Raw genomic sequence first — 11,382 nt, forward strand, 5'->3', positions numbered from 1 at the left:
CGTACCTGACGATGTGCTGTGGTCAGCGGTGTGTTACATCATGAGGTTTACTTCGTAGGCCTACCTGACGATGTGCCGTGGTCATCGGTGTATTACATTATGAGGTTTACTTCGTACCTGACGATGTGCTGTGGTCGGCGGTGTGTTTCATTATGAGGTTTACTTCGTACCTGACGATGTGCTGTGGTCAGCGGTGTGTTACATTATGAGGGTTATTTCGTACCTGACTATGTGCCGTGGTCAGCGGTTGTGTTACGTTATGAGGTTTACTTCGTACCTTCGTTAAATGATGTGTGAATTTTACAGAAAGTCTGTTTTTTGTGTAATGCTAGAATGTATTCTGTTAATATGACATAAAGTTCTGTCATATTAAACATAATATCCTGTTAGTCAAATAGAATCTTCATGTTGATTTAATAGAATATGGATGTTATATTTGACAGAATAATCTGTTGCAATAGCAGACTACATTCCGGCAACACTCAAGTAACAGATTTTCTGTTAAATTTAACATATTATTTTTTGAGAGTACGACCTCATTTCGGTTTCACTGTGGTGCCGTCTAACCCGTTTCCCCCATCCATATGCCTGACCGCCTTCATAGAAAGTAACATATTCTTGAGGAATGAGTAAAGCACTAGGTCCCGGGATCAAAATGTGACCTTAGACTTTAAGCCGAAATTTTAAATTAGATTAAAGTAGTTATTTCTGATGTAGCAAGATCAAAATATCCATTCTATGTAAGTTTTTTGTGCAATAAATTTCAGCTAAAATAACGAAAAGAAATATGCCGAACTTTATGTTTAAAATTTTGACTTAAGTCTGAGATCGCTTCGTGATTCCCGGGGCAAGAGAAATAAGTAGTTCAATAGATTAATAAATTCGACTGAATCCGATAGTTTGAAAACAAATCTTTTGCCGGTTCGCAGGTGTCTAGTGTTGTACAGATGGGTGTTTCGTGTGAACGAGGCTTGGCTAGAAGAGGCTCGGATCCCCGTCTTATTCCGCTGGTACGTCTCGCGGTTTGCCCGGCGTCAGACATGGTCCCAAGGCCACGGCAGGCACAGCCAGGCAGAGGTGGACCGGATATTGCAGAGCGACCTTCAGGCAATATCAGAGTTCTTAGGTAAGTCGCAAAACAGTGTTAATGGAGAGTTAAGAAGAAGAAGAAAAAAACACTCTGACATAGTGTCAAGGTCAGTTACTTAGTGAGGCTGAAATTAAAAGTTCACAAGCCCTTAACACCGGTTTGCCCACCTTTGGCGCCAACGTCCTGGACGGGAACAATTCCGCCTTGGTACCCATAGGGATGACAAATCCGAACCCGCCCGAAGACAGTCGGACTTAACCAATCATTGAACGCGTTATGCCAGGTATTGTGTCATTGTCAACTCACGGAAATCGTTTATAACACCACCTGTAATCCGTTAATAATTAACTACCGACACAATTATAATAATACAATATAAAAGATACCACAAAACAAACGAGTACATCTTATGACATATAGAATGCAATGTATGTATTCTGATATAGACTGTACCTTAATTTAATGTGAAATGTACTTATTCATTTCCACCGAGTATATTTTTTATTTGAATGTAAATTTGTTGTTTATATCGAACCATATACATTTTACCTAAATTATGATAATATTCATGAACATATTAAAAATATAAATATGATCCAAATTGAGGTTTAATACATTTGTTAGCTGAAAAGAACAAATTCTAGTGCAAAAAATATTTATTAAACGTGTGTTACATCCTCATTTATGACATTATTAAACAAAGACTATAAATACCAAAAGGTGGACCCAAATACCCACCATACAAAAATTACTTTCATGTGTCTTTTTCTGCTTAAGGAAAAATTGGAGAAAATAATGAAGACCACATTTAGAAATAACTGTTCGCACTCTTTCATCTGAACGTTTTTATGTTTTTCCCACCTGTAAGTCTACGATCGCTTCGTGATCCCAAGCCAGGTTTTCTATAATCTTATCCGTGTGGTATAAACTTATCCGTCGTGTTATACATATAAGTGAAACATTCTTAAAGAAGGCCTCCAATCAGATAAATAAGTAGATCAACAGTGTCTATCGCTACTCCGAGGCCGCACAAATTGGGCCAGCTATCTTGGTCACAGTTGTATATGTATTTTCCAGGTACTAAGCCGTTCCTTCTGGGTCGGGAGCCGAGCCAGGTGGACTGTGCTGTGTTTGGTCAGCTCTCCCAGTTTAAGTGGAACATGCACGGCTGTTTGGCCAACACACTCGTCACGGGTGAGACTCGACAGCCACTGAGAACTTTAAAAAAATACAATCTGTAAAATTTAGCAGAAAATCTGTTATCTCAGTGATCCTGGAATATATTCTGTTTCTGCATGAGATTATTCTGTTAAATACAGAGTATTTCCACCATTATTCTGTGAAATACAGAGTATTTCCACCATTATTCTGTTAAATGCAACACACATTTTCTGTTAGTTCAACATAACGATTCTATTAGACTAACACGATATTACGTTGAGTATGACTCAATATTGTGGCATAACAACAGGGTTTTTGTTGAATTTAACAGATTAATTTTTTTAATGTATTCGGCTTTAGTTACTGTCTCCGCCAGAGGAGGTTATGTGTTTGCTGGCGTTTATTTGGCTGTCAGTCAGCAATGTTAAGCACTGATTTTGATTAAATTGTGTTCACAGGTTAGCCCAATCCAAGTTAATAAATTCTGGTAGAGATGTGGATCGGAATCCGGATCCAAGAATTATTTAAACGATTCTTCGCTATTCACCGATAGACCAAAAATGTATTATCTCGGTGTCTGCAGTTTGCGCTTTCAGCTGTGGCCCAAGTTTGTGCTTTCAAAGTGACTTTTAGTTCACTGGTTGTATATTTGAGTAATGATTTCAAATTAGTTATTTATTTGTTTGGTTGCTTGCCTTATTTTTTATTTGTTGATGATGTTTTTCAGTCGCTACAGTTTAATTTCATGTTTGCTCTGAATGACCGTATAACGATTTTTGTTGATGTTTGGTTATTACTGCTCATAAACTCTGTACAGCGCATGCTCCGTCCCCTTTCAGTTCACATTGAGGAATTTCTCAACAAAAACCACAGATACAAATCTTGATCAACATTACGTCATTTGAGCTCAGGGTGACAGACATGGAGAATTAACGCCAGGTTTACTTACTCTTGCGGATATTACCAGTCTCTACTAACTCTTCGTAGTCCACGGAACCGTGGGAGTGGGTACAGAAATGTCTAGGTGCTTCACTGGCTGAGATGGTTAAAGCTCTGGTGTACCTGTAGCGTTCCAGCGTTCGCTGTCTCGATGTGACTACCAAGACCTTGGCTAATGGGATACCTGGTAGCTCTCCAGCGTTCGCTGTCTCGATGTGACTACCAAGCCCCTGGCTCAGGAGGTACCTATAGCGTTCCAGCGTTCGCTGTCTCGATGTGACTACCAAGACCTTGGCTAATGTGGTACCTGGTAGCTCTCCAGCGTTCACTGTCTCGATGTGACTACCAAGCCCCTTGCTCAGGAGGTACCTGGTAGTGTTCCAGCGTTCACTGCCTCGGTTTGACTACCAAGCCCTTGGATAATGAGGTACCTGGTAGCGTTCCAGCGTTCACTGCCTCGGTTTGACTACCAAGCCCTTGGTTAATGAGGTACCTGGTAGCGTTCCAGCGTTCTCTGCCAGGGTTTGACTACCGAGCCCTTGGCTTATGAGGTACCTGTAGCGTTCCAGCGTTCGGTGCCTCGGTGTGACTACCAAGACCTTGACAAATGAGGTACCTGGTAGCTTTTCAGGGTTCGCTAAAGTGGTGTGACTACCAACACCTTGGCTAATGGGATACCTGGAAGTGTTCCAGCGTTCACTGCCTCGGTATGACTACCAAGTCCTTAACTAATGAGGTAACTGGTAGATTTCCAGCGTTCACTGCTTCGGTTTGACTACCAAGCCCTTGGCTAATGAGGTACCTGGTACCGTTCCAGCGTTCGCTGCCTGGGTTTGACTACCGAGCCCTTGGCTCATGACGTACCTGTAGCGTTCCAGCGTTCGCTGCCTCGCGTTCCATGTTTCAACTACTGCTTTAAGTCAAGATGTTTTTCAGGTACGTGGCAAAAGTTGGTAATTTGTTTCGTGTACTTCCGTTTCCTTCACCCATCAATCTGCCCTGGAACCGTCATATAAATGGAAATATTCTTCAGAACGACGTTAAACGCCAATGAAATTAGTCTGTCAGTTAATCATTCATTCATTCATTCATTCATCATTCGATCAATTTACAAATCAATCAATCAACTACCGGTAATCAATCAATTTATTAATCAAAACATTTTTCAGTTACGAATGAAAATAAGTGTGATGAACAACATAAATTTGTAAATTGTTATAAATATTATATTAAGACAGCTACTTAAAACTCAATCAGAAGGCGGTATAGCTGAACTTTGGTCCAAAACGCTGATGTTGTGAAGACCCAAATCCTATTAGTGCCATACAATCTTCATGTTATGTATGCTATATTCAGCAGAATAACCTGCTGCAAAAACAGAATAACCTGCTGCAATAACAGAATAATCCCCTGCAATAACAGAATAACCTACTGCAATAAGAGAATAATCCGCTGCAATAGCAAAATAACCTGCTGCAATAACAGAATAACCTACTGCAATGACAGAATAATCCGCTGCAATTCTAGCATTCTTGGTTCCACATTAGATATGCTGTTTGAGTAGCACATTGCAGAGGATATGCTATAGGGAACATATATATATCTTTCTTTCTTTGAGTTTAAACGTTCTTTCCCATCGCTGTCTCCTGGCAGCAATGTCGACATTTTGATAGTGTTTTCCCATTGAAGCCCATTTCAGTTCTTTTACCTTGAGTAGGGGTCTATATGTTTAACAGCAACATTTAAAAATTTTTTATTTTTTGCCATCAAAAAGAGTTTTTGTATATCCAAGGTGATAAGCGTGTAACTACCATAAGTAAACCCTTGCTTCTTTTACGACAGTCAAATAAATAGTTTAAGCGCAAAACACATCGGTTGGATTGTATGCCTCATGGTGATCTCAATCATTGTGTCCTTTTAGTCCTTTCTGTCACGTTGGCCCTTTCTGTCACGTTGGCCCTTCCTGTCACGTTGGTCCTTCCTGTCACGTTGGTACTAGACTATTTAGAATTAAAAACTCAACAGATAGACAATAGACAAACACATATTATCGTGCCGTAATTTACTCAATTACTGACTCACATTTTGGTGATATTTTCAGAGACTTTTCCCAACCTGAGTGCTTACTGCGAGCGTATGAAGGAACGGTACTGGCCCGACTGGGATGAACACACTCTGATGGGCCGCAAACAGGACAAGTAGACGAGCACCGGGAGCTCCCAAAGCGCGCAAAGGCGACCTTGGCCACAACGGACAGGAATCATTGACGAGTCCTAAATTGCTAATATCTGCTTATCGACTTTCAGTTATGATGTAAGCCTACAGAGCTACAGAAAGTAGTTCGTTATGAAACAAACAGCAACCCACGCATCAGTCCTTGTAAAATTGGCTATTTCCGGAAGAAACAAAATGAGAGAAATCGGAAATGAAAGTTACACAACAAAACAGGAAGGCCTATTTTACTGAACGAAGTGTTTCTCTTGGGTACAAACCTGGCTTTCACTCTGTCTGTGGGTATTAGACCATTCTTGAGCTGTAAGTTCGCACTTATGGTGGAAATGTATATGTCTTGCACTGGGGCTAGAACCTAGTTTCGTACATCTTCACCTGTCTTGCGTTACCCTCATGCACTCAAACAAATAATCTGTAACTTTTTACAGAAAGTCTGGCTGATGCTAGAATGTATTCCGTCATTATAACATAACACTTTGTCATGTTGAGCTCGAGATACTGGTAGTCTAATACAATCTTTACGTTGAATGAATAGAATACGTGTAATATTGACAACAATCTGCTACAGTAACAGAATATATTCAACATGTAGCATCAGACCTAACAGATTATTTGTAGACAGTAGCGAACAGCCAGGTGTAATGAAGCTGTTAAAGTTCAAAATACGCGACCAGCATAAAGATGACGTCAGCAAAATTTCAGACAAATCTCAGCGCAAGGTAGGTGAGGGAGAGCCAATTAGAATTGAGAGGCGTATTGCGTGTGTCGTTGTTGTATGCGGAACTGTTTGTCTATTTCGTGGCTGGATTCTACCTTTGGACGTCTAGGATAAAGAGATATGGCGGAATATCAAATAATGGAGGATGGGAGGGCAAAGAATATGAAGAACTAGTGGATTCCATATTGATTAACTATTTCTTTGATACTATCATCATTTTAATGTTGCCATTTATACGTTTTATATTTTATCGCGTTTCATCAGCCTAAAGTCCAAAAAAAAAACTCAAACTTCCTTGCCAGTTGTTTATCTACACTGCATTAAGCAGTGTAAGTCATATTTTATTCAATTTTTGTCGATCAATTCTATATAACCGTTGTATGGCATATAAGTGCACGTTGCTTTTTCAAACATTTTTTTAAAGTTTAATACCCTTTTGGGTAAGCCTTATCAGTTTTACTTTGTTTTCACATGGTTAGACATATGGACGCATAAAGAAGATATGTTTATGTATTTGTGTGACTGTTTTTTTAAAGGCTTGTAAAAAACGGAAGTACCTTTTGCAAGTTATTGACGAGCTTTCCCACGTAATTCGTAACAATTTCCACGACATATTCGTGGAAGACAAGTGGCCTTTGATGAATGTTAGTCTCCTCATATAGCCTCTTGACATGGCTATCCAGTGAGGCAGCACCATGAGCATGTTGGCATTGAGCGCGACCTGCTACTAGGAAATATGACCGAACTAGTTTGAAAGCGACGTTAAATCCTTATCAAATAAACAAACAAACATTTCATCTAGGGACGGGATTATTGGTGGAGTAAACAACCTGGAGAGACTAACTTCCACACTTGAAAACCGCTGCAGACCAACAAATGAATTCTTCGAACACGCAGACGATTCCAGCGTAAGAAGATGATCTCATTTGTGACGATCTTATCGTCAGCATGGAGAACCCCTTATATCACTCGACCAGCGATGGGGCCAGGTGTGTGTTTCCCTTGTTTCTTTGTTGATTGTTTAATTAATTAATTAACTGATTGATTACTTGTTTCAAAAATATTATACGATGACAGTCAGTTTTATGGTGGAGAGAGTTTGACGTACATCGCCGACCATTGGCAAGTTACTGACGAACTTCGCCACGTGCCGTACAGATATGTACAAAATATTTGTGAAAGGCGAGTCGTCTCCCACGAACGTTAAATTGCGCAAACGGTTGTCACCAAGGTCCAACAATCAGTGGGGTCGGGGTAATCTAAAAGTTCCTTAAGTCTTTATTCATCGTTGTTACATACAAACCATGGGGCGACAAGATACTTGCGCAAATACTACAGTTTACAGACATACGTTGTCAGTTTATTTGTTTCATCACCACGTATATGATTTTGATGACAATGTCACAGTGTTTCCTTGCGTTGGGCCGGTCTAAGCACCGAGTTACATGTGATGTGCTGACTAACTGAAATACCATGTCGAAGCCACCGGACTTGATCGCAGACAAGGCGATGCTGATGGATTTGGTCATAAATAAATAGTCAGTAGCCAATACACTGCCGATAAAACTGAACTTGGCAGAACACTAAAATGGATTCGAGAATTGGTACCAAATTTTTATTTAGCTAATTGTTGTTTAGTGCCATACTCAACAAATTTTCACTTCTACGATGGCGATCAGTTTTATGGGTGGAAGCACAGGAGGGGCCGGGGTAATCCGCCGACCTTTGACGAGTTGCTGACGAACTTTTTCACATGTGACGTAAAGATGTGAATATTGGAAGACAAGTGATCTTTGAGGAACGTTAGACTGCGCAAGCGATCACATAGTGGTCATAGTCTACCGTTAACTGTCACCAAGACCTCATGAACACTGATGGGGGTAATAATGCCAAAACCGCTCTGGCGCTAAACAAATTCCAATACAAAATGTTGTAGAAAGCGGAACTTCCTCTTGCTATACGAAACGAAATGATGCCTCTCAGACATAAAGGAACACAAGGTAATAAAGCATGGAAACATAAAAATGGTACACGACCAAAATGATATTTGGTGATCTTATGAAAAGACAACAAAGAAGCAAAATATTGTCAGGCATGAGTGCGTAAATGTATTTGTACCGATATTCAGTTTTGTTTCATTTTTAGCAAAACTCAACATTCAATTGAGCTGTACCAAGAACTGGTACATTATCACCCAGACCAGTCATTCTGGAGTTCATATATTGTTAGATCTGTTTGAGCGCTTTGTTAATTATTCACTTGACTAAAACATCGGAGACTACTTTCTTTGCGTTTTAGTCATTGGTTTACAAAGGCCTATCTAGCTGACAACAACACAAATATCAACGTTCAGGACATTTTCCTTGTCATTGCTTGAAGTCTTCCTCGTCTTTCCTCGTAAACATATAGCCACATGACTACAGATTTCTGTACAACCTTCATGACCACAAATTTCTGTTCAACTTATAACACCAAAGCTTTTCAGACAATTACACATTCTCAGATTTCTGTATAAATAATACGACCACAGATTTCTGTATAAATAACACAACCACAAATTTCTGTATAAATAACACGACCACAGGTTTCTGTATGACCCACGTGACCATAAATTTCTGAACAACTTATATTAGCTTAACTTTGTACACAATTTAAAAATCCACAGATTGCTATATAAATTATGACGCCACAGATTTTTGTATAACCCACATGACCACAGATTTCTGTACGACTTACACGGGCAAGAGTTTCTATACAGTTTTCACGACCATCAACTTACAGAACCACAGATTTCTGTACGACTTACACGGGCAAGAGTTTCTATACAGTTTTCATGACCATCAACTTAAACAACCACAGATTTCTGTATTACTTACATGGGCACGAGTTTCTATACAGTTTTCACGACCATCAACTTACAGAACCACAGATTTCTGTACGACTTATATGGGCACGAGTTTCCATACAGTTTTCATGACCATCAACTTAAACAACCACAGATTTCTGTACGACTTACATGGGCAGGAGTTTCTATACAGTTTTCATGACCGTCAACTTACACAACTACAGATTTCTGTACGACTTACACGGGCACGAGTTTCTATACACTTTTCACGACCATCAACTTTAACAACCACAGATTTCTGTACGACTTACATGAGCACGAGTTTCTATACAGCTTTCATGATCATGAACTTACACAACCACAGATTTCTGTACGACTTACAATGGCAGAAATTTCTATACAGCTTTCATGACCATCAACTAACACAACCACAGATTTCTGTATCACTTTGTTGACTACTAAAATCTGCATACAATATGTAAAATATCGCCGAAATATGCCATTCATTTGCCTAGCCATGGTAATGTAAGGTCTATATATTAAGCTTATACTACGCTCTGATCAGTGCAATTGGTTTGCCTCCCCGTGCCGTCGTGTGACATGTATCAGCATGGTGATCTCAGTTTCTGTGAGCTTGCTTTACCGTTGATTAGCCACGTTTTGATTTCTATTCGATGGGACTGATTTCACTTTATTTCATCTGCCTTCTTTTTCACTGTATGATACGCTGATTTTTGGCTCTGTTTGATAGTTGCGATTTTTTGCTCATTTTCCTCCCCCATCTCATTTTAAGCTTCCCTATTTGGGGCTCGGTTTACTCCTATATTTCACAAGCCTTGTATTATTTTCATGTGTTTGTTTATTAAACGTATTGCAGTATTTTGAGTACTATGAAATTGACGACTATTTTGACGTTTATTTTTTACCCCTGCTTAAGTCATGTTGCCATGTTGGTATTTTTAAAGCATATACATAAACCCCGAGTCAAACCTCGTCTGATGCAAACTGACAAGACATCGGATTTCACCGGTTACGTGTGACCATTTGCCAGTTACCACGGTGTAGTTCCTGCTCTGGTCTCTATGAGCTTGTCTTATTTGTATAGATTTTCCCCTCTATGCTACGAGATTGATTTCCCACACGCTGATGGGAAAAGTCTCTCCAGAGGCAAGGACGAAATTCCAACTAACTCCATCCTGCTTACCTTTAGCCTGAATCCTTTCCCATCTTAGTAAAACTTAGGATTTTAAATGTTCACAAAGAAAGGTATACTCCACAAGTGGTTCGCTGTTATGAATGTCAGCGTATAGGGCACATTCCACATGTCAGGTTTCCCCGGCACGGTGTTGCTCATAAGATGAATGTACGACAAGTCTAAACCCGTGGGCTGTAATTGTGACAGGAGACATTCCGCAGCGCACAGTGGGAAGTCTTATCAGAATGGAAGCCGTATTCACAAGCAGTTATGGGTCTTAAAAGTAATAGTGGAACGTCGGTTTCTCATTAAAATGTTGCACTTTTCGAGTATAACCAGTACAGGACACAGGCTGTTATATTCTTATATTTCTGTAAACCTACTGCAATTCAGTCATTGGCCACTCGGACAAGAGTCTGTAATCCACGACCAGGTTATTGCGAATGTAAGAAGCCATATTTCTGAAGTGTTCTCCTGTCTGAAAGTAGACAAGGAAACTGACAACATATTGGAAATTTCTACACATGCCGCCAAACATCTAGATTCTGAAGTTATTACTGTTTGGTTACCGCGGCAAAATACTAATTATAAAATAAAAAAATAATTAATGTTTAATTATGATAAGGGTTGTCCGACACCGGAATGTTTTCAGCTTGAAACCATAAGGGCCAGAATTCAAACATTTTTGCGCACAGCATGGCCTTTAAACCTGACACAATATGTGTACAGGTGATCATGTAAAACCACACCTTAGCTTCATGCTGTCCGGTTATGAGGCATGGCGTAATGATCAAAGAATAGATGATGTGCTTTAGTCTAGATTCCCATATCAAGCAAGGCGTTGCCTGCAGTTCTTAACCGAGTTAACCGATTTCAGACCTGAAGAATGACAGATTATAGTAATTTGTCACAATGATGAAGGTGTTAATATTTTGAATATTTTTTTCATGATTCGTGTAACAGGCTGGGGCGTGCGATCGTCACAATCGTGTCATCTTTTTTCATTTCACCGACATTCTTTTGCTGGGACTTCAGTACCCTTGGTTACGAAATGATATCCTTTTGGAACAAACAGCCAAAGGCAAAAAACACAGAAAGTTATAGTCGGCCCTGGGTAAAAGCTAAAGGTACTACGAATTCTGGCATAGCACTGGGTAAACCAGTAACGGAGGCATAGAAGTGGGTTCAGTCTGTCGCCGAAA

The 11,382-nt window shown here is 39.8% G+C and overlaps 1 protein-coding gene across 1 annotated transcript in view; it reads left to right on the forward strand.

Annotated features, from left to right (window-relative positions):
- Positions 1-6,627, forward strand: part of LOC135463479 (failed axon connections homolog) — a 12,086-nt gene extending 5,459 nt beyond the window's left edge. The window contains exons 6-8 of the mRNA XM_064740737.1: positions 930-1,126; positions 2,168-2,284; positions 5,292-6,627. Coding sequence (XP_064596807.1) covers positions 930-1,126; positions 2,168-2,284; positions 5,292-5,392 — 415 coding nt within the window. The 3' untranslated portion in view covers positions 5,393-6,627. The remainder of the gene's footprint in view (positions 1-929; positions 1,127-2,167; positions 2,285-5,291) is intronic.
- The last annotated feature ends 4,755 nt before the right edge of the window (positions 6,628-11,382 follow it).

This window comes from Liolophura sinensis, chromosome 3 (genome assembly GCF_032854445.1).
Source record: "Liolophura sinensis isolate JHLJ2023 chromosome 3, CUHK_Ljap_v2, whole genome shotgun sequence".
NCBI classification, from domain to species: Eukaryota; Metazoa; Mollusca; class Polyplacophora; order Chitonida; family Chitonidae; genus Liolophura; species Liolophura sinensis.